At 47.9% G+C, this 24,441-nt stretch overlaps 1 protein-coding gene across 2 annotated transcripts in view; it reads left to right on the top strand.

Annotated features, from left to right (window-relative positions):
* TDRD9 (tudor domain containing 9) overlaps positions 1–24,441 on the top strand; it is a 395,302-nt gene that overhangs the window by 286,728 nt on the left and 84,133 nt on the right. For both annotated transcript variants that reach the window (XM_077266617.1, XM_077266625.1), the window contains 4 exons: positions 6,051–6,151; positions 7,179–7,349; positions 10,822–10,933; positions 11,334–11,546. In XM_077266617.1, the coding sequence (XP_077122732.1) occupies positions 6,051–6,151; positions 7,179–7,349; positions 10,822–10,933; positions 11,334–11,546 (597 nt within the window). The remainder of the gene's footprint in view (positions 1–6,050; positions 6,152–7,178; positions 7,350–10,821; positions 10,934–11,333; positions 11,547–24,441) is intronic.

The following is a 24,441-nucleotide window of genomic DNA, read 5'->3' as shown; positions in this document are numbered from 1 at the left end:
ACTCGGAGAAAAAGATTTTACGGTGAGTACACAAAAATCTCCTTTTTCTATAACCAGCCAGGCAAAACTCACAGCTGGGGGCTGCAACCCTCAGCTGTCAGCTTCAGTAAAGGTACCGTCACACTAAGCGACTTTGCAGCGAGAACGACGACGATCCGTGACGTTGCAGCGTCCTGGTTAGCGATCTCGTTGTGTTTGACACGCAGCAGCGATCTGGATCCCGCTGTGATATCGCTGGTCGGAGCTAGAAGTCCAGAACTTTATTTCGTCGCTGATCACCGGCTGTCATCGCTGGATCGGTGTGTGTGACACCGATCCAGCGTTGTGTTCACTTGTAACCAGGGTAAACATCGGGTTACTAAGCGCAGGGCCGCTCTTAGTAACCCAATATTTACCCTGGTTACCATTGTAAAAGAAAAAAAAAAAACACTACATACTCACCTTCTGATGTCTGTCACGTCCCCCGCCGGCGGCTTCCCTGCACTGAATATGTTAGCGCCGGCCGGCCGTAAAGCAGAGCACAGCGGTGACGTCACCGCTGTGCTCTGCTTTACGGCCGGCCGGCGCTAACACATTCAGTGCAGGGAAGCCGCCGGCGGGGGACGTGACAGACATCAGAAGGTGAGTATGTAGTGTTTTTTTTTTTACTTTTACAATGGTAACCAGGGTAAATATCGGGTTACTAAGCGCGGCCCTGCGCTTAGTAACCCGATGTTTATCCTGGTTACCCGGGTGCTGCAGGGGGACTTCGGCATCGTTGAAGACCGTTTCAACGATGCCGAAGTCGTTCCCCTGATCGTTGGTCGCTGGAGAGAGCTGTCTGTTTGACAGCTCCCCAGCGACCACACAACGACTTACCAACGATCGCATCGCTGGTCGTGATCGTTGGTAAGTCGTTTAGTGTAACAGTACCTTAAGGCTGGTTAACAAGAATAGAGGGGACCCCACTCTGTTTTTTTGTAAATTTTGTTTGTTTGTTTTTGGCTCTACTTTATAAACTTCTGTGAAGCACTTGAGGGTTCTAAGTGCTCACCACACATCTAGGGGGTCTAGTTTCCAAAATGGTGTCACTTGTGAGGGGTTTCCACTGTTTAGGTAAATCAGGGGCTCTCCAAGCGCGATATGGTGTCCGATCTCAATTCCAGACAATTTTGCATTGAAAAAGTCAAACAGCACTCCTTCCCTTCCGAGCTTTGCCGTGCACCTAAACAGTGGTTTACCCCCACATATGGGGTATCAGCGTACTCAGGACAAATTGCACAACAACTTTTGAGGTCCAATTTCTCCGGTCCGCCTTGGGAAAATTTAAAATAATAAAAATTGTATCTGAAGTAAATTTTTTGAGGAAAAAAAAAGTTAAATGTTCATTTTTTTTTTTTTTTTTAAACATTCCAAAAAATCCTGTGAAGCACCTGAAGGGTTAATAAACTTCTTAGGGTGTGTTTCCTCGCTCAGGAAACGCTGCGTGTTTGACGCTGCGTAGAGCCGCAGCATCAAATACGCAGCGTCTAGATGTTACAGCATAGTGGAGAGGATTTCCTGAAATCCCATCTCCACTATGCGTTAAAATACGCAGCAGACCCGCGTAAACGGACATGCTGTGCATCTTTTCAGAACGCAGCATGTCTGTTTACAATGCGGCGACGCTCCGTCACCTCACCGTAAATTACCCATAGATAATCATTAGATGCAGCAAAACCGCATCTAATGATTAGTCACATGCGTAGTAAGTGCATAAACGCAGCTTACTACGCATGTCTCCTAATTTACATGCGCGCTTACCTGTCCCTCCGCCAGAGGTACACGTCCACTGCAGTTCTCGCGATACCTTATAGCGAGAACTGCTGTGCACGTGACCAGGGGTTATCTCCGGTCACTAGTCTGGTTCTCACAATCAGCTGACCGTGAGTGCTAGAATGTAGGTGATCGCTGGAGAGTTATCTCCAGTGATCATCTACAGCTCTGCTTTGTCTGCATGTCAGGCATCGAGATGTAGCAGAGCTGGACTCGTCGTGGGACACTCGTTATTAAGGACTACGTCGGACTCAGGGAGTATACTGTTTGTTTATTATTTTTCTTTTTTTCTAGATGAACGAGGGCTTCGCTTGGATTACCAGTACTAAAAAAAAAAAAAATATGGTCAAAACTGTGTGGTGTTTTATTTCATTAAAGTACCTTATTCTGCATGTGTGTGTGTTTTATTAACCCTTTACCAAGTATAGGATTAGTAATGGATAGATATCTTATTGACGCCTCTCCATTACTAAGCCGGCTTAATGTCACCTTACAAAGGTGAAATTAACCCCTTATTACCCCATATCCCACCACTACAGGGGAGTGGGAAGAGAGAGGTTAAGCGCTAGAATTGGTGAATCTTACAGATGCGCCATTTCTGGGGCGGCTGGGAGCTGGTATTTGTAGTCGGGGGGTGGCAATATGCATGGTCCCTTACCAGGCTATGAATATCAGCCTGCAGCTCTCTGCGTGGCCTTTCTGGCTATAAATTATAGGGGGACCCCACGTCATTTTTTTTTTCTTTAGGGGGGGGGGGGGTCTCACACCATTTTAATAGCCAGTAAAGGCTAAATATACAGCTGCGGACTGATAATCATAGCCTGGGAAGATCCATGGGTATTAACCCCTTCCCAGGCTACAAACATCGGTCCCCCAGTCGCTGGCTTTCCCTCTCAGGCGCAGAAATTAAGCAGATACTGCTTTTAAGGCCGGGGTCACACTTGCGAGAAACTCACATGAGTCTCTCACCTCAATACCCGTCACTGCTGCTGGCACTCAGACCGGAGCGTTCAGCTACATAGAAATACAGTTAGGTCCATATATATTTGGACAGAGACATCATTTTTCTAATGTTGGTTATAGACATTACCACAATGAATTTTAAACAAAACAGTTCAGATGCAGTTGAAGTTCAGACTCTCAGCTTTCATTTGAGGGTATCCACATTAACATTGGATGAAGGGTTTAGGAGTTTCAGCTCCTTAACATGTGCCACCCTGTTTTTAAAGGGACCAAAAGTAATTGGACAATTGACTCCAAAGCTATTTCATGGACAGGTGTGGGCGATCCCTTCGTTATGTCATTCTCAATTAAGCAGATAAAAGGCCTGGAGTTGATTTGAGGTGTGGTGCTTGCATTTGGAAGGTTTTGCTGTGAAGTAAACATGTGGTCAAAGGAGCTCTCCATGCAGGTGAAACAAGCCATCCTTAAGGCTACTTTCACACTAGCGTTAACTGCATTCCGTCACAATGCGTCTTTTTGCCGAAAAAACGCATCCTGCAAAAGTGTTTGCAGGATGCGTTTTTTCACCATTGATTAACATTAAGCGACGCATTGTGACGGATTGCCACACGTCGCACCTGTCGTGCGACGGATGCGTCGTGCAGTGGCGGACCGTCGGGAGCAAAAACTTGCAACGTTTTTGGCTCCGTTGTAAACGTCTTTTCCGACTGCGCATGCGCGGCCGGAACTCCGCCCCCACCTCCCCGCACCTCACAATGGGGCAGCGGATGCGCTGGAAAAATGCATCCGCTGCCCCCGTTGTGCGGCGGAGACAACGCTAGCGTCGGGAACGTCGGCCCGACGCACAGCGACGGGCCGAGCCCGACGCTAATGTGAAAGTAGCCTTAAGCTGCAAAGACAGAAAAAACCCATCCGAGAAATTGCTACAATATTAGGAGTGGCAAAATCTACAGTTTGGTACATCCTGAGAAAGAAAGCAAGCACTGGTGAACTCATCAATGCAAAAAAGACCTGGGCGCCCACGGAAGACAACAGTGGTGGATGATCACAGAATAATCTCCATGGTGAAGAGAAACCCCTTCACAACAGCCAACCAAGTGAACAGCACTCTCCAGGAGGTCGGCGTATCAATATCCAAATCTACCATAAAGAGAAGACTGCATGAAAGTAAATACAGAGGGTTCACTGCACGGTGCAAGCCACTCATAAGAATCAAGAATAAAAAGGCTAGACTGGACTTTGCTAAAAAACATCTAAAAAAGCCAGCACAGTTCTGGAAGAACATTTTTTGGACAGATGAAACCAAGATCAACCTCTACCAGAGTGATGGAAAGAGAAAAGTATGGCAAAGGCGTGGTACAGCTCATGATCCAAAGCATGCCACATCATCTATAAAACACGGCGGAGGCAGTGTGATGGCTTGGGCATGCATGTCTGCCAGTGGCACTGGGTCACTAGTGTTTATTGATGATGTGACACAGGACAGAAGCAGCCGAATGAATGGAGTATGTAGTAAATGAAGAGGTTAGACAAGAAATTACATCACAATTCTTTTTTTTTTTTTTTTTTGTATATCCTTATTTGGCTTACAAAAACACACAAATCCGCATGAAAAAAACGCATGAAAAACGCATCAAAAGCGCATGTAAAAACGAGGAGACCTGCCAGTGACCTCAGGTGCAGATTTGGTGTTGATTTTACCTGCGTCAAATCCTGAGCAAATCCTGATGCAAACCTTACCGTGGAAACATACCCCTAAGGATATGTTTCCACGTTCAGGATTGCATCAGGATGTTGTGTGGTGCGTGTTGTATGTGCACACCGTCTAGACGAGTCCAGCTCTGCTACATCTCGATGCCTGACATCCAGATATAGCAGAGCCTGTAGATGATCGCCGGAGAAACTCAGACTAGTGACCGGAGATGACCCCTGGTCACGTGCACGGCAGTTCTCGCGATAAGAAAAGTTATCGTGAGAACTGCAGTGGACGCGGGACTTCCGGCAGCGGGACACTTGAGCCGGCATGTAAATCAGGAGACATGCGTAGTGAGCTGCGTTCACGCAGTTACTACGCATGTGACTAATCATTATTATTATTATACATTTTTATAGCGCCATTTATTCCATGGCGCTTTACATGTGAATAAGGGGCAAATATAGACAAATACATTAAACATGAGCAAAAAATAAGGCACACAGGTACATAAGGAGGGAGGACCCTGCCCGCGAGGGCTCAGTCTGCAGGGGATGGGTGAGGATCTTTACCGCATCTAATGATTATCTATGGGTAATTTACGGTGCGGCGACGGAGCGTCGCCACATTGTAAACAGACATGCTGCGTTCTGAAAAGATGCACCGCATGTCCATGCGTGTTTTAACGCATAGTGGTGACGGGATTTCAGGAAATCCCCTCCACTATGCTGTAACATCTGGACGCTGCGTGTTTGACGCTGCGGCTCTACGCAGCGTTTCCTGACCGTGGAAACACAACCTTAAATGCGGTTTTGAGCACCTTGAGGGGTGCAGTTTGGTATCACATTTGGGTATTTTCTATGCTATAAACTCCTCAAAGTGACTTCAAATGTGATGTGGTCCCCCCAAAAAAGTGGTGGTGTAGAAATGAGAAATCACGGTTTAACTTTTAACCCTTATAACTTCCTAACAAAAAAAAAAAAATTTGGGTTCCAAAGTTATGCTGATGTAAAGTAGACATGTGGGAAATGTTACTTATTTCTGGTCCGGTCCGGGGCCTCCCATCTTCTTACGATGAAGTCCTCTTCTTGTCTTCATGCTCATGGCGCAGGCGTGCGCCTGCACTATCATGAAGTACAATATGTCACGAGAAAACAATTTCAGACTCATCGGTATCCATGGAAGCGTTCCAGAGCTATTACCTCATAAAGTGACAGTGGTCAGAATTGTAAAAATTGGCCTGGTCTTCAACGTGCAAACCATCCTCGGGGGTGGGGGGGGGGGCGGGGGGGCAAAGGGGTTAATATTCATGTGATAAGAAAGGTTAAGAAAAACTGATGGGTGTTATGAAAAAAATTAAAGCAAGTAATTTCTGCATCACTGTGGCTCTCTGCAGTCGTACCCTCAGCAATCCTATAGATAATGAATAACTTGGCATTTTGAGAATAATCCTTTAGGATGGAGAAACGTGGAGATAAATAACTTGATTGCTTCTACTCAGTTTTAAAATATAGAGAAATAGTTTGTAACTACTAAGGCATAATGGAAAAATGCCAAATAATGTTGCAATTGGTTTACTTGTCATTAATTCTTCGAGCAGCTGAAGAACGTTCCCCCTTACGGATTTCTCTACCACAAGCAGATACAGTCGCTCTTCCGACAGTGCGGTCAAGTAAAATCTATATTATTCGATGGGTCTCGGTAAGTCCTATCACTAGTAGTGGCTGAATTTGACAGATTATTGTCATTACTTTTGTATCTGTGGTTCCTGGGAGGTCATTAATAAAACACTGTGGGATAAAGTAATTGTTTTTCAATATTGCTTAAGGCCCCGTCACACATAGCGAGATCGCTAGCGAGATCGCTGCTGAGTCACAAGTTTTGTGACGCAACAGCGACCTCAGTAGCGATCTCGCTATGTGTGACACGTACCAGCGATCAGGCCCCTGCTGCGAGATCGCTGGTCGTGTCGGAATGGCCTGGGCCGTTTTTTGGTCGTTGAGGTCCCGCTGACATCGCTGAATCGGTGTGTGTGACACCGATCCAGCGATGTCTTCACTGGTAACCAGGGTAAACATCGGGTTACTAAGCGCAGGGCCGCGCTTAGTAACCCGATGTTTACCCTGGTTACCAGCGTAAATGTAAAAAAGAACAAACAGTACATACTCACCATCTGATGTCCGTCAGGTCCCTTGCCGTCTGCTTCCCACACTGACTGAGCGCCGCAAATTGAAAGTACAGCACAGCGGTGACGTCACCGCTGCGCTCTGCTCTCACTGTACGGCGGCACTCAGAGCAGGAAGCAGACGGCAAGGGACCTGACGGACATCAGATGGTGAGTATGTACTGTTTGTTTTTTTTGGTAACCAGGGTAAACATCGGGTTACTAAGCGCGGCCCTGCGCTTAGTAACCCGATGTTTACCTTGGTTACCCGGGTGCTGCAGGGGGACTTCGGCATTGTTGAACAGTTTCAACGATGCCGAAGTCGTTCCCCTGATCGTTGGTCGCTGGAGAGAGCTGTCTGTGTGACAGCTCCCCAGCGACCACACAGCGACTTACCAACGATCACGGCCAGGTCGTATCGCTGGTCGTGATCGTTGGTAAATCGCTATGTGTGACGGGGCCTTTAGTAACCTTGTTTTCTTTAAGAAAGCAAAAAAATAGTTGGATGTAATGTGTTGTAATTTTCATTTTTATTTTTATTTTTTTTACTTATTTTTTAATTAGAGCCTTTGTGGAGTTTTCTCGCAACCCTACTGAAAGGTTTAAGTCCCTCACCGCAGTACATTTGGCTCTTAAGACTGCACAGCTGAAAGTCCCTCTGACCCTGAACGTCCATTCTGCAGAGACCATTGAAGAGAAGGGAGCAGAAAACAGCTGTACCTTAAAATTAACCAGGTGCGTTTCATTTCAGCCATAGTTTGCTGTATTTGCTAGGAAAGTAATTGGTGTATATGTTAAACATAAAGTGCAGGGTTACATTTACTTGACAGTCTAAGGCTACGTTCACATTAGCGTTAAGCTAATGTGCGTCGGGTTTGCGTCGGCGACGCAGCGGCGACGCATGCGTCATGCGCCCCTATACTTAACATGGGGGACGCATGCGTTTTTTTTTGTTGCGTTGTGCGACACATGCGTCTTTTTTGCCGCAAGCGTCGGACCAAGAAAACGCAACAAGTTGCATTTTTCTTGCGTCCGATTTTCGGCAAAAACCGACGCATGCGTCGCAAAACGCAGCGTTTTTGCGTGCGTTTTGACACGTTTTTGCGTGCGTTGTGCGTTGCGTCGCCGACGCAATGGCGCACAACGCTAGTGTGAACGTAGCCTAAGGCTTCTTTCACACTTTTGTCTTCCAAATCTGCACAGGATCCGTCAAGACGTTGAAATGACGGATCCTGTGCAGATTGTGGAAAACGTGTGCACCGGGCCCGTCTTTCTGATGGACCCATCGAGGCTTAGTGCACCTGTTGTGTATGCGTATTCGCAGCTTTTTTCCGCTGCGAAAACTCATACACAACACAAACCAGGTTATAAAAAATTGCAGTATTCGCACCTTCAGACGTGTCCCGCACACCAATGCTCTCGTGAGATTTTGCAATGTATTACTAGAAACGCTAGCTGCCGTGAGCATCGTTGACGGTGCGCGGGATGCCGGTAGGTGAGAATATTGCGATTTTTTTTTTTTTTGATTTTTTTTTTTTTTTTTTTTTTAAATATTTTATTTTTCACATTATACCTTGTTACTATTGATGCTGCATAGGCAGTAAAAAGAGAAAGAGAGTGAGTGAGAGAATTTCCCTGATGGGAAATTCTTCCACGCATGGTCAGTTTGAAAAGGCGGGACCCGTCACTGGATTCCTGCTTTTCACAGTCAGCGACTCATCCTGCGCCCATAGGCTTCCATTGTAGCCAGTGACGGGCAGCGCAGGATGCGTCGCTGACCGATTTTTCCGACGTGCTGAAAAAACGTTCCTCTGAACGTTTTTTCTGCCCGACGGACCATTTTTTTTACACAGGATCCAGTGCACGATGGATGAAACGGATGGCCATCCGTCACAATCCGTCGCTAATACAAGTCTATGGGAAAATGCTGGATCCTGCAAATTTTTTTGCAAGATCCTGCATTCTCAAAAATCTATGGATTGTGACAGGAGCTGAAAGACAGAGGTGTGAAAGAGGCCTAAACCTACTTTCACATTTCCGTTTATTTATATCCGTCACAATGCGTCGTTTTTGGGGAAAAAAACCCATTCTGCAAATTTGCCCGCAGGATGCGTTTTTTTCCCCATAGACTTGTATTGCTGACGGATCGCGACGTATGGCCACACGTTGTGTCCGTTGGGCACTGGATGCGTCCAGTTTTGGCAGCCCGTCGTCTCGGAAAAACGTTCAAGGGAAATGTGAAAGCAAACACTTCCGTCGGTACGTCGCGCCGACGCTTCGTGACGGGCGACTACCGACGGAAGTGTGAAAGAAGCCTAAGGCCTCTTTCACACTTGCGTCGTTTTGGACAAACAATGTTGCCCACAGGATGCGTTTTTTCTCCATAGACTTGCATTAGCGACGCATTGCGATGTATGGCCACACGTCGCATCCGTCGTGCAACTGATGCGTCGTGTTTTAGAGGTCCGTGTAACTTTTTTTCGTTCGTCGGAACCGCCATTTCCGACCGCGCATGCGCGGCCGGAACTCTGCCCCCTCCTCCCCGGAATTCATAATGGGCAGCAGATGCATCTGAAAACTGCATCCGCTGCCCACATTGTGCACTATTTGCACAACGTACGTCGGGCCGTCGGTTTGCGACTGCCCCGTACCGACGGAAATGTGAAAGAGGCCTAAGGCTACTTTCACATTTCCGTCTTTCCTCTGCCGTCGCAATACGTCGTTTTTTGAAAATGCAGGATCCTGCAAAAAAATATGCAGGATCCTGCATTTTCCCATAGACTTGTATTAGCGACGTATCGCGACGGATGGACACACTTTTCGTCCATCGTGCACTGGATCCTGTGGAATGTGACGGGCTGTCTTTTGCAAAAAAACGTTCAAGGGAAAGTTTTTCTGTGCGTTGTATCCAGTGTTTCAGACTGCAGGAAATCTCACTCTCTTTCCTCACCCAGAATACAGACGGAAATGTGAAAGAACAATCTTCAGTCGGTACTTTAAGGCCGGAGTCGCACTACAGAGAGATACGGCCGAGTCTCGCAGGTTAAAACCAAGCTCTGGCACCGGCACTCCGGAGCGGAGCGTGCAGCTCCATGTATTGCTGTGCGGCCGCACGCTCCTCTCTGGAGTGCCAGAGCTTGGTTTTAATCTGCGAGACTCGGCCGTATCTCGCTGTGTGTGATCCCCACCTACAATCCATGTTGGCGGGCACCACTGCTGGGGATCACCTATTTCATGCTGAAGACAACGAGCACAACAAACTAAGAAAAGATAGCATGCATTTTGCAGGGATCACCACACAAAAGTATCAGAAAAAATAATAAGTTTTATTTGGTCATAATACAAACACTGCAAAAGGATTAAAAACATTTAAAATTGCAAGCAACAAACAAATACACAGACCCATAATAGGGTCATACCCTTGTCGCACCCCAAACAAATATCAATATCTGTGATGCTAATAATCACTTAAAAGTAGCCACACAGAGAAAACAAAGTCATCCTATCAGATGTTGTATAATAAGCGCATACATGAAGGAAATCCATACTCGTGGGCTATAAAACGCATAGATAACTGCTCCAAACATGTGAGAAAAAAAACAAACGATCATCCTTTAAGGAATGATACTAAACATTTGGCCACAATAGTAGAATAATTCCCTCATATGGGGAGACAAAAGAAGACGTATACAACCTGAGCCTGTGAATAGGGCTTCCTGAATAGGATCTCTGTGAGATCAATGCAATAAGAGGTAGAAGAAATGGGGGAGACAAGGGCACTAAATGCATGCTATCTTTTCTTAGTTTGTTGTAATCTTCCGTCGGTACGTCGCGCCGACGCTTTGTGACGGGCGACTACCCACGGAAATGTGAAAGTAGCCTAAAAGAAAGACCCGTTTTCTACAAAAGCATCCATTAACCCCTTCATGACTTGTAATGTGGGTATATGGGGTAGGCACAGAAGCTGAGCCCACATCTGGCAATAATCTGCTTTAAAGCTCAGATATGATGAGAATGGAACCTAAAACATTTTTCTTATGTTGTTTTTTTAAGCAACCATATCTAAAATGTATATGACATAATGAAATGAAATGTACATGAAGGGAAATAATTTGCACTCCGCTCCAGGATATGTTGGCACTAAATAAGCATCATACATTAGTATTGATTGTGTGTGGTTTCTTTTTTTTTTCCCCCATCATTTTAGAATTACTGTGGATTTTCACAAACAGACCGTAGAGCCCGTCCATATTTCCCACCTGGTCAAAGATCAACTGGAAACAATAAAAGGGCTCATTTTGTCTATCAATGTGACAGAGGTAAGCGATAGCGTTCACTACAGTTTTTTTCACTTTTTGCTCCTTCTCGCAACTTAAGGGTCCTGGAGTAGCTGTATACACCTACTTGTTGAATGCATGGTGTCATATAATGTGTCAGTGTGCCAGCTATCTGGTATCTCTCTGTCTGCACGCTTGCCTAACAGTAGACGTCTTCAGCTTTTCCTGAGGTATAATGTACCCTTTCCATCTGCTCCCATTCATCAGAGAGCCACTGCATAATATTGTGTTACATGTGTGGGTCCTTATGGTGGACGAATGCCTCTCCATCCATCTATCCTTCCTGACTGCGGCCTCTGTCTGTGGCATTCTTTCTGATCATGGGCATAGACTCATTGTGTACTGAGCCTTAAATCTTAAATGTATTCTCTTATCTGTGAAGGTGGTGGAAGTCGGCCATTTCTGGGGTTATTGCATTGATAAAAGAAATTCGGATCTTCTTGGACATCTGGCTGCAGAAATCAATCGCCACGAGCTGCCACTTCTCTCTAAACGGCCTCACCCAGATCTGGTGTGCTTGGCACCTTTTCAAGTATATGACAACCGCCGATATTACCGAGCTCAGATACTGTACATTTCTGGAGGAGAGGCCGTGGTAAGTTGTTTATCTGTATTATTTTTCAAACTCTGTATTCTAATCCCTCATTGCAGGAGACTTATATGGAATCCGCTGCCTCGGGGTAACTCTCGACTCTGCCCTGTCCTTCAAACCGCATGTCCAAACTCTTGCCATCTCCTGTAGCCTCCAACTCAAAAATATTGCCAGAATCTGTCCATTCCTCAGCCCACAATCTACTAAAACTCTTGTGCATGCCCTCATCATCTCCCGCCTCGATTACTGCAACACTCTCCTCTGTGGCCTCCCCGCTAACTCCCTTGCACTGCTCCAGTCTGTCCTCAACTCTGCTGCTCGGCTAATCCACCTCTCTCCATGCTACTCCCCTGCTTCTCCCCTCTGCAAATCCCTCCACTGGCTCCCAATTCCCCAACGAATCCGGTTCAAACTACTAACACTGATCTACAAAACCATTCACAACCTGTCCCCTCACTATATTTCTGAACTAATCTCCCACTATCTTCCCTCACATAATCTTCGATCCTCCTACTCTCCTCCACACTTATTCTTTCCTCACACAACCGCCTCCAAGATTTCTCCCGAATATCCCCCATCCTCTGGAATTCCACTCCTCAACATGTTCGATTATCCACCACCCTCGGAACCTTCACACAGAACCTGAAAACCCATCTCTTCAGGAAAGCCTACAGCCTGTAATAACCATTCTGCCTCACCAACCACCCGAGCTGCCACCTCACCAACCACCAGAGCTGCCGCCTCACCAACCACCAGTGTTGCAGCACCCCCAACCTCCTGTCTCTTCCCCATTATCCCGTAGAATGTAAGTCTGCAGTCTGTCATTGTTAATTTATTTTCTGTTAACAATATCTATAACCCTGTATGTAGCCCCTTTTCTCATGTACAGCACCATGGAATTAATGGTGCTATATAAATAAATAATAATAATAATATGGGATGCTGGGTCCATGATGACAAAGCATATCGCTGAATCGAATACACGGAGATGTGCCTACCATTGAGGTGAAATATATGGATCACCTGTTTGGTTTGTTGGACTTCAGAACGTGTGATAAAATAAGCACATAGCTTCACAGTTGGACTAAGCATGACGAATACACCACGTGCATGGTAAATCTGTACTAATAGAGTTCACTTATATGTGCAGATCGACTCTTCATCCCTATAAAAAAATAAAACTTTAGATTTACTTGCGTAGCATTTATGTGATCTACCCCAAAGAGAAGGCTGAAGCAGTTTTTCTCTGTCTTTATTGCTTTGGGGGACACAGGTAACTATGCTGCTGACAATACACCAATAAAGAGTTGGCTTCACCTCGGCAGTGTTCACCCACCGACCGTCACTAAGCTTGTCAGTTTTAGCTTAGTGTCAGTATGAGGCAGACCTGGATCTGATTTTAGATCCGTCTTCACCTTGTTGTGTGTTGTTAATCTTTATTCGATCACACATGACAGCACTACGAGAGAGAGAGAGCCACCCACCAAGGACCAGAAACCTACAGGCTAAAACGGGTGGTACCTGTCTCCCGCATCAGTTGGCTTCCTGTCCTTTATATGGGAACCTGTGACAGGCTTACCTTTTGAAGACGGACGAAGGATTTACTTTTGCCCAGCTGACCGTTTCAGTCATTGATACCTTCTTTGCCTCGGCCGGCGCGGTGTTCCCTGTGGCTGCACTATATACACTCAAAGGGGCTGGCACGTGGGTTTAATGGTATCGTGAGGGACGTCCCCTGCCTGGGGATAAGCAGCTCGTGTGTGGCGCTGTTGGCTGGTATGCAGGGCCCGACATGTCCTGGATCCCTCCCCACGTGGGGCGGAGCTGGAAGTGCTGCACTACCGGAAGAGGCGGACACAGTGTGTGCTGTCGGCTGCAGGCGTTCTCAATGACGACATCTAGAGGCAGTCTGACGTGGTGCTCCATCGCAATGGAAGTACAGAAGGTGGGCCCCACCTTTGGTGTGAATGAAAACATAAATATCAATTGGGTCCAAGAAGCTGTACAGGAGCCGGAAGTTCTTCGGTATTGGGAGCAGGAGGTGATATTTATTTGGGCTACAATGACTGCTTAGGGCTCCTTAGCAAAACTATCCTCGATTTAACATGGAAATGGACTTGGTGCAGAAACATGAGCAGCAGCTGCATGGGAAGCCCAAGGAGCAAGTGAAGCATTGTCACCTTCGGGGTCAGTGGAAGTGGTCGTACCACAGGTAAGTGAGGATCTGCATGCAGGTCCAGCCAAAGAAGTTCCAACAAGATGGATGAATCTGCAGCCTCCAGAGATGATCTCCCGGCTGAGAAAGATCCTTCCTCCAAATTGGGAAAGAAGTGCTTTGCGAAGACCAAGCACAATGAGTGCACTCTGTAGAGTGCCCTATTAGCAGACTCGTATCAGTTAAAACTGTTAGGCTATGTGCACACTTTCCGGATTATTTCACGGATTTTTCACGTTTTTTCGGCGGTATTCCGCGGCAAAAACGCATAAGAACCGCATACATTATGCTCCCATCATTTCCAATTAATTCCCCAATTTTTGTACACATGTTGCTGATTTTTCTGCAAAAAAACGCATGCGGAAAAATACTCAGCATGTTCATTAATTTTGCGGATTTTTTGCAGATTTCCCACTGTTAATTGAATTGGTAAGCTCCAGAAAAAAAACGTGAAAAATCAGCGCAAAAAACGCGACACAACCGCGAGAAAAGCGCGTGCGGATTTTATGCGGTAAATCTCCTGTTTTGCTCAGGAAATTTCCGCATAAAATCCTGACTTGTGCACATAGCCTTAGACATTCAAACAGCAGACAATGGCGGAGGAGACACCTAAATGCACTACCAGTTTGAAAACTATTAAAGCGAAAATTGGCAAGGCCCTCTCTAAGAAAGGGAAGCAGAAGAGGGAAATGGATAGGGATGTCTCCCCGATTTCTGAGGTCTCCCTGGTATCCGACTAGGAGGATAGCTCAGTGCATTCCACATCGTCAGCCTCGCCCTCGGATGGTGGCTCAGGACACCATTGTTTCCCATTAAATGAGGTTGATGGACTGGTAAAAGCGGTCCGATCTACCATGCGCATCGTGAACAATAGACCGGAGAGGTCAGTGCAAGATTTTGATGAACCGTGGCTTTGACTCAATGAAGAGCAATTTTCCCTTGAAATGATAAAATCCAGGTGCTAGTTCGGAAAGAGTGGAGTAAGCTGGAAACTGTTTCCTGCGTCCTTCGTTCAAAAGGAAATACACCTTTAAGGAACCCTCTTCATCCTGTTGGGGCAAAGCCCAAGGCTGGATGTGACATAGCAAAGACGTCCAGGAAAGCCTTTCTCCCCTTTGACGATATGGGGGCTCTAAAGGACCCATTAGACAGAAAAGCTGACATCTTTCTCAAACGCACCTAGGAGACATCGAGGGCTTTGAAACTAGCCCTAGCTGCGACTTGTGCATGGCCAAGTCATTAATGATCTGGTTGGCGCAGCTAGAATCCTAGCTGAAAGACAGGGTGGCAAGAAAGGATATCTTGTCCACCATTCTGCTGATGCAAATGGCAGTAACCTTTTTGGCGGAAGGTTCAGTGGATTCTCTGAGGCTGGCGGCAATGTTAGGCTGCGTTCACATTTGCGTTGTTGTGTGTTGCGTCGGCGACGCAACGCATGCAAAACGCATTGTTTTGTGACGCATGCGTCCTTTTTTTGCTTGATTTTGGACGCACAAAAAATGCAACTTGCTGCGTCCTCTGCGCTGCGTCGCACAACGCTAATGTGAACGTAGCCTTAGCAGGCTTGTCCAATGCAGCCTGTAGCGCTTTGTGGCTGAAATGTTTGCCAGGATATAGCCAGTCTAGAAAAAGACTGTTCCATCCCTTGTGAGGGAGAATTCGGCTCCGGCTCTAGACGACGTCCTAGAAAAAGCAGGAAATGTATAGAAAGGTTTTCTTAATCTATCCATGCCTACCTATAGGTGGTCTTTCCGGAAAAGGAGATTTGTCCACAGGAAACCTTCTAAGGATCAGGACAAGTGGAAAAACCAGAGGTAGAGTACTCTTATTCGGGTCCTTGACTCAATGGGCCCGGAAATCGACTTGTGGTTGTTGTTTAATCTTTATTTTCAGTTTTGAGTTAAAGATATGCCCTTGCTTTTTTTTTTTCTTTCAGGGAATATGAATGATAATACCAAAACTTTTTCTCCACTCATGGTTCATGGTTGGGTGAAGCTATTTATTGTTTATTTTCTTAATGTTAAAGCTGCCCACTCTTCTTGGCAAAATGCCTCCAGTTCCTGTAAATTCCTGGGCTGTCTAGCATGACCTGCGTGCATGACATCTCTCCAGAGTGGCTCAACAATATTAAGGCCTGGAGACTGAGATGGAAAACTCCAGAGCCTTGTTGTCATGTTGGAATGTCCAAGTACATCCAATGCGCAGCTTCCGGGCTGATGATTGCAAGTTTGCCTCCAGTATTTGCTGATAATGTGCTACGTTCATCTTTCCTTCAACTTTGACCAAGTGTCCTGTGCCTTTGTAGCTCACACAACCCCCAACCAAAACATCAGCGATCTACCTCCGTGCTTTACAGTAGGAATGGTGTTCCTTTCATCATAGACCTTGTTAACTGCTCTCCAAATGTAACGTTTATGGTTGTGGCCAAAAAGTTGAGTTTCTTTATCGCTTCATTGGGGGACACAGGTAACCATGGGTGTATTCTGCTGTCGCTAGGAGGCTGACACTAGGTGAAAAAGAAAATGGCTCCTCCTCAGCAGTATACACCCACCGACCAGCATAATGCCCTTCTGTTTAAGCTTAGTTATCTGTAGGAGGCGGACCTGGTTCTGCTCCCAGATCCGCATTTTCTTTTTCATGTTCCTTGTTTGTGTTTATTAACATTTTTCCTTTTTCTTTCATTTTTTTCTTCCTATGAAAGCTGTAGGAGGAAACCGCACAAAAATATAGGGTCTTACCTGGGATATAAGTGGTCAATACAATATGATTTCACTCACCAGACGTAGCTCATATAGGGCATTATGAAGATTCGCGGCAGCAGATCCACGGGTCCAACAAAACGGACCGTTAAATATCAGAAATGGGGAAAAAACAAAACAGAACAACCACTTTTTTTTCCCCCCATTACTGGTATGATATTCTTCTCAGGGTAACAGGGTGTAATTTCTCACCCTGTTTTCCCGCATTTATGCGACAGAGAGGTGTGTGGTGTCACCGACATCACCCACTCTCAGGCCCATAGGCAGGACCTAATCCCCTGTCACCTTTATGGGTGTTTCAGGGTGATTCCCGGTGGCCGGTCCTTTGCCTTTCCTCACCCCTCTCCTCAGAGAGGGCTGGGAGGAAGACGGTGGTCACCAGCGGTGGCCTCCCACCTTCTTGTAAGGGGTTGATGCAGTCTTCTGCAGTATCTGGAGACGGTGCTGGAAGGAGGATCCTGGATTCCAGTGACCCTCTCCCACCCGAGGGCTCCTGATGTGATCCTCATCGCTGTAACCATGACTCACTGCAGGTATTACAACCTCCTCTCCCTCCTCAGCAGCAGGCATCATCCAGGAGTGCACTGTCCCTTCAGGGACAGGGCGGCGTTAATGGTAGGGACCTCCCGGAAGCCGCAGCTATTTTTCCTATGCCCGGGCTTGGCACTCTCTCCCCCTACCTTTGCAGGCCACACCCCTTCCCTGTCCTCCTTTAGCCAGTCACTATCGCGCATTTAAATTGCTCACTCTTTTTATCCAATAGGAGGCTTCTTCTGCCTCTTCGTTTGAGTCTGGCCACGCCCCCCGCAGCGCGCGTTATTTTGGCACACTTTCTCCTTCGCCTCATTGGGGGACACCAGACCATGGGTGTTATGCTGCTGCCAGTAGGAGGACACTAAGCAAATACACAAAAAAGTTAACTCCTCCTCCGCAGTATACACCCTCTGCTGGCTCTCTCATGAACCAGTTCTTGCTTAGTGTCTTTAGGAGGCACTAGTGTCTGATTTCAAACCCAGACTTTATTTTATTTTTCTATTTTTTTTCCATTTTTTTCATGGATTGGATGGGCGATGGGGCCTTTCAAGATCCCGATCTCCCTAAAACATCAACAGGCGGGAACGCGGAGTGTCGCCTCCCCGTTCCCCCTCATGCAACTTCTACGTCTGCCTGGGCTCTTTTATACGGGCAACGTTCCTTTAATGGGTCCGCTCTCCCCACACCCACAACAGATGTCCTCATGTACCCCCTTCCGGAGCCAAGCCTTCACCGAAAAGCTGTTTGCTGCAGCAGCTATGTGCCCCTGCACCACCACTGTCAGAAAGTGGCTGATGCCAGGAGGCAAATGGACCCTCTCCACCTCCCTATCAAAGGGATGGTTGATTGAGGAAGAATTAAGTGCCATAGACCCCCTACAGAAACCGCGATTACCTGTAAGCTGGAGATTGCAGACAAATAAACTCCGTCGGCAGGGGGGAGGAAGGCTCGTTCCCTCCCCCCTCCAGGGGTCCTGTGCGGAGGTCCGGAGCCCAGAAGGGATAAATATTTCTGATACTAGGTGTCTTCTCTCCTTTGAACGGTCCCTGCGCATCATTGCAGGGCATCACCGCCGTTTGAGCCACCAACTGCAAACGAGAAGCGCCGACTTAATTCTCGGGGACTACTTCCTAGACAACGGAAGCCTGGCTCCAGGAGTCTATTCAGGCAGGACGACCTTTTCTGGTGGCAATAATCACTGGGGGCACGGACGCAGGACCTGGGTAAGCTAGCACACGCTGCTTTACCCATTTCACTGCACATACATAGTTAACTCCTCCGCTGCAGTCTCACTCTGCTAACCCAGGCACATCCCTACAGCTATCTGCAGATCCCTACAAACGTCTGCAAAATGTCTGTCACAGGCTAACAAAAAGGCAGATAAAACGCACATGTGATCTACGCCTCATGCAATGCTTCCCTACCGCGGAAGCATCCAAAACAACTCTGTACAGCCTGTGAAGCTTCGGGCTCTCATAAGCCCCCCTTTACTGTAGAACACAGCGCTGCCAGCCCCCCTGAGTGGGCCTCTTCTCTGACAGTCCATGGCTTCCCTCGCACGGGCCCTAGAATCCTTTCGTGATTCATCCTCAAGCCAGGGCATTGCCTTACCCCCAATAGAGGGTCTCCCAGCTGCACAACAGTCTTCTTCAGACAGGGGCCGGACGGCGATGGGGGAGTACACAATCCTCCAGGAAGTGTACCCGTGCCGCATCTCCACAGGACTCCGATGTTTCCTCATCCGCTAGTTCCGTATCTCGTTCCCCTTCTCCTAGGGCTTATGGTGAGCACGACTCAGAATACGAATCCGATGTCGCCCCAGACCCGGAATCCCCTGAGTTCCAGGAGTCTATTGATTCCCTTGTCGAGGCGGTCAATCACACTCTAAAAATAGACGATGTGCCCAGTACTAATCAAGACCACCCAGTGTCCTTTAAGCGTACAAAACGGCCTCACAGGGTTTTCACCAACCACCCTGAGTTTACAGACATTATTAAAAGACATAGAAACCGCCCATATAAGCGATCTCTGGCCTAAAGCCGCTAGAAGCTAGGTACCCCTTTTCATCCGATCTAAGAAAGGACTGGACTGAGTCCCCTACAGTAGATCCACCTATATCAAGACTCGCTTCAAAAACCCTCTTATCTCTGGTGGACCGGTCTTCCATTAAGGATCCCACTGATCATCAGATTGACAACTTGGCCAGGTCGGTCTTCGAGGCCACCGGAGCAATTCTATGCCCATCATTTGCCACCACTTGGGTAGCTAGAGCTATGGTGGCCTGGGCCAAGGCCATAGTGACATCCAGTAGAGACAATAGCTTGCCGCCCGATGTACTCAATCTCGCCTATCAGATTGCCTGAGCAGGGGATTGTTATTCATGCCTCTGTAGATGCGGCTAATTGTGCCTCACTTGCGGCTGCAAATGCTGTTTCTGTCAGGAGGGCATTGTGGCTCCGAGAATGGCGGGCAGACTCCGCTTCAAAGAAATCCTTGACTTTACTGCCGTACCAGCACGGGCACCTTTTCGGAGATAAACTCGGTCAGATTATCTCAGACGCTACCGCCGGAAAAAGCAAATTCCTCCCTCAGTGTAGGCCCACTCGCCCCTTTCGGAACCAATCCCAGGTTCTCTTCTGACCCTTTCGCCGCACCACAGGCTGGTCTTCTGCAACCGCTCCCGCTAGCTCTTCTCACCCCCCACACAGAGGCAGGGGGTCGCAAACCTTCCTTCAGACCTTCTAATTCCTGGAGAAACAGATCTCCCCGATCTAGGCCCAAAAGTGCCCTTTCCCGAAAATTCTCTGCTCAATGACTTCTGGCCGTGTCCGGTAGACAGAGGCAGGGTAGGTGGTCGTCTACTTTTGTTTCGCCAAATATGGTTATCGTTCGTTCACGACCAGTGGGTCCGAGATCTCATGTCTTCCGGATACAGGATCGACTTCATTTGCCCCCCTCCGACGCGCTTCTTCCAGCCTAGTCTTCCAGTGTCCATGGCGCACGCAGTTCCCTTTTTCCAGGCCTTACAAGCCCTCCGCGCAGTTATCGTTCCGGTTCCCCCCCACAGAAAGGTTCAAGGGCTTCTACTCAAACCTGTTCGTGGTCCCCAAGAAAGACTGAACCATGCGTCCCATTTTGGACCTGAAGTTGTTGAACAAATTCCTCTCAGTGCGCCACTTCAGGATGGAATCCCTACTCTCTGTTGTCACTTCTTTGGAAAAAGGGGAATACCTGGCGTCAATCGACATCAAGGAGGCATATCTCCACATCCCAATTTTCAAAAGTCATCAAAGATTCCTACGCTTTGCGGTCGGAGACAATCATTTTCAATTCACCGCTCTGCCCTTCGGGCTCGCCACCGCCCCCAGGGTTTTCTCAAGTCATGGCAGCTTTCATGTCTATTCTACACTCCCGGGGCTTGGTGATTCTTCCATATCTGGATGATCTTCTCGTCAAAGGTCCGTCTTATCGTCACTGTCACTATCGACACTCTCTCGTCTAGGTTGGCTGGTGAATTTGGAGAAATCGTCACCAGTTCCATCCCAGCGAGTCCCCTTTTTTGGATGATCTTGGACACTTCCTTAGGGTTGGTAATTCTCCCTCCGGAAAAGATTCTGTCTCTAATCCCAATTGCTATCTCTGGGCCGCTCTCACTCCCTGCGGTTCGCCATGCAGATACTCGGGAAAATGGTGACATCTATCGAGGCAGTGCCGTTTGCCCAATTTCACTTCCGTCCCCTGCAGCAGGATTTGATCTCAGCATGGGACAAGAATCCAGCCTCCCTGGGTCACCACTTTCTCCTGGCACCCAGAATCAGGCGATCTCTCAGGTAGTGGACTGCAAAGTCGTCCTTGGATCAGGGAAGGTCTTTCCTCCTGGTTCACTGGCTGATAGTGACCATCGACGCCAGTCTCCTTGGATGAGGAGCGATTTTTCCAAAATAGAAAAGTGGCTGACAGCATTCACTTATTGGGGCGCCCGTTCCATGTCCAGGGAACCCTCCTGGGCATTGTAGGGAATCCAAATCGAATGAACTGCTCTCCAGCCGGGTGTAGTAGTAATGTAGAAAAGGTTTTTATTAAACCATGATACAGCAACGTTTCGACCACAAGTCGGTCTTTTTCAAGCAGCAAGCGATTTTTCGTCACCACACGGCTCAGGGATGTTGGTCCGCTCCTGAAGCCATCCTTCCTATCAACATCCTCGAGATCCGAGCGATAACGCTGGCTCTTCATCGTTTCCATCACCTCTTGGCGGGACGTCCCGTCGGGATCCAACCAGACAATGCCACGGCTGTGGCGTATATCAATCGCTAGGGAGCCACGCGCAGCAGAAGAGCGATGACCAAGGTTTCGCACATTCTACAATGGGCCGAGGCAAATCAATTGCTCAGCTCAGTTCATATTCCGGGGGTAGAGAATTGGGCGGCGGACTTTCTCAGCTGCCAGGGCATAGCCTCAGGAGAGTGGTCTCTTCACCCGGAAGTCTTTCTCGGGATTTGCCAGCGTTTCGGCACTCCAGAAGTGGACCTCCAGGCTGAATGCCAAGGTTCCGGCCTTTGTAGCCCGATCCTGCGATCCGTTAGCCATCGGCTCGGATGCCCTAGTTCTCCCATAGAGCCAATTTAATCTCCCTTACATCTTTCCACCTCTTCCGCTGATCCCAAGGGTCATCCAAAAAATCAAAGCGGAAGGCGTTCAGTGATCCTTGTTGCTCCGGACTGGCCACGCCGAGCTTGGTACGTGGAGCTAATGCGTCTCATCACTGACGTTCCCTGGAGGTTACCGGACCTTCTCTCCCAGGGACCCATTTGCCACCAGAACACGAGAGTTCTGAGTTTAACGGCCTGGCCATTGAATCCTGGATCCTAGCCCAAGCCGGGTTCTCCCGTCAAGTGGCATCTACCATGATCAACGCTAGGAAGCCTGTTTCCATGCGTATTTACCATCGCGTTTGGAGAATTTTTTTCTCATGGTGTAAAGATAAGGGTCTTTCCCCATTGATGTTTTCCATCCCCTCCATTCTGGATTCAGGCTTAGCACTGGCCTCTCTGAAAGGCCAGATCTTGGCCCTCTCCGTCCTTTTCCAGCGTCTGATTGCTTCCAAGCCTCAGGTTAAGACCTTCATGCAGGGAGATTCACATCTTGTCCCTCCGCACAAGATGCCTTTAGAACTTAAAGACCTTTGCTTGGTCCTCAGTGCTTTACAAGAGACTCCTTTCGAGCCATTACAGGATGTTTCCCTCTCTCTCCTTTCATGGAAAGTTGCCTTTCTGGTGGCAATAACATCCATCAGGTCTCTGAACTGGCAACTTTGTCGTGCAAACCTCCGTTTTTGATTTTCCACCAGGACAAGGTGGTGCTCAGGATGTCTCTGTTCTTCTTGCCTAATGTAGTCTTGTCTTTTCATTTGAATGAAGACCTTGTCCTGCCCGGCTCCAGTCCATCGTACTGAGAAATCCATTCACACTCTGGACTTGATGAGGGCTCTCAAAGTATGTTTCCAGAACGGCGTCTATTCACAAAGCTGATGCCCTTTTTGTGCTTCCGTATGGTCACAGAAAGGGTTCGCCTGCCTCTAAAGCCACGATAGCCAGATGTCTTCGTTCAGCGATTCAAGAAGCTTACCATGTCAAAGGCCAGCCTATTCCCGCGGGGATTAAGGCACACTCCACTTGGTCAGTGGGGGCCTCCTTGGCCATTCTGCACCAGGCATCCGCTCAGCAAGTGTGTAAGGTCGTGACTTGATCCAGTCTTCACACGTTCGCTAAAAATTACAACATTCATGCTCAAGCCTCCTCAGATGTGGCCGTCGGCAGACAGATTCTGCAATCGGCAGTTTCGCATCTGTATGCTTCATTTAATCACTTAAGTCTTAAAGCATTAGGTGCGTGAGCTTTCACCTGTTGTGACGTTTTCCCATCCAGGGACTGCTTTAGGGCGTCCCATGGTCCTGTGTCCCCCAATGAGGCGAAGGAGAAACAGGGATTTTTGTGTACTCATCGTAAAATCCTTTTCTCCGAGCCAATCATTGGGGCACACAGCACCCACCCTGTTAGCCCGTTGGCTTGTAGTCTTTAGTGTTTTTGACATATTTTAATTCTGTTTGTGAGCTCCTACTGCTTTGGCACCAAACTGGTTCACGAGAGAGACAGCAGAGGGTGTATACTGCGGAGGAGGAGTTGACTTTTTTGTGTATTTGCTTAGTGTCCACCTAGTGGCAGCAGCATAACACCCATGGTTCTTGTTTTCCCCAATGATTGGCTCGGAGAAAAGGATTTTACGGTGAGTACACAAAAATCCCTGTTTTTCCGCTCCTATCATGGAGCTTCTCCTTCCCGGCATGTCAGCCAACCGGAGGGGAACCTTTGCTTTCTCTTTTGCCGGCCGGCAGATTGAAGCGCTGTGGGACAAGCCAAGGAGACTGCATACCACCGCTCTGCACAAAGGGGGACACAGCTTCCACAGTTACTTATGCTGGTCATCGCTGGAATCGGTTACGCTCTATTCATTTTTTGTCTGGCTCCTCCACAGCATTATCCCCAAGGCTCCTCTTATGCCCAACCTTAGAGAGGCTTCTTCTTGCCCTTCTAAGCCCACTGTGATTCACTACGCCCTGTGCCCTTTGCAAGAGAAAGTGGTCTTCAGGACAGTCAACTCCTTTCTGCCTGTCCTGCGGTCCCGCCGCCATGTCTGCCCCTCCGCCATGTCTGCCCCACAGGAGCCTTCTAATGCCTGGGATGAGAGTACTCCCCTCCCTCCGGAGTGGACTATTGCCATGTCACAGTCTGTCTCCTACCTTACAAAAGTCTCACAGTCCCTTGTCCAGGTCCTGGAGTGACTTCCTCATTTGTCCAATGCCACCAGTGCTCCGAACACCTCTCAAGGTGATTCGCACGCACCTCACTGCGACCTTCATATGGACAAATCGGGCAGGAGGCAAAGGAAGCAAGCTCTTTCCGGCTCTTCCTCCAGTTCTCCGGGTCCCTCCTGGTTGCATTCCTCCTCCCATGTCCCCTCCTTGGATGTGGCTTTTGGGTCAGATGTGGATTCGATTCCCAGCCTGAGTCTGATATAGACCAGACTAAAAAGATGCAGGATATGGTCGATGGCCTTATCCTGGCAGTTACCCAAACTCTGAACCTAAAGGAGGACGAGGCACCTGCTCAGGAGCACTACTTCTCCTTTAAACGGGTAAAACATCCTTCCCGGAATTTCCCTAGTCGCAGGGAATTTGAAGCGATTATATCCAAACTCTGGGAACACTCTGACAAGCACTACACAGAAAGGAAGCAGCTCGATATTCTCTATCCTTTTAGCCCAGACCTAGTTGGTAGATGGGCAGAATCCCCTAATGTGGATCTGTCATTTTCTCGCCTGTCTTCTAAGG

Source organism: Ranitomeya variabilis, chromosome 1 (assembly GCF_051348905.1).
Source record: "Ranitomeya variabilis isolate aRanVar5 chromosome 1, aRanVar5.hap1, whole genome shotgun sequence".
Lineage (NCBI taxonomy): Eukaryota > Metazoa > Chordata > Amphibia > Anura > Dendrobatidae > Ranitomeya > Ranitomeya variabilis.
This window is presented reverse-complemented; position numbering and strand designations above follow the sequence as displayed.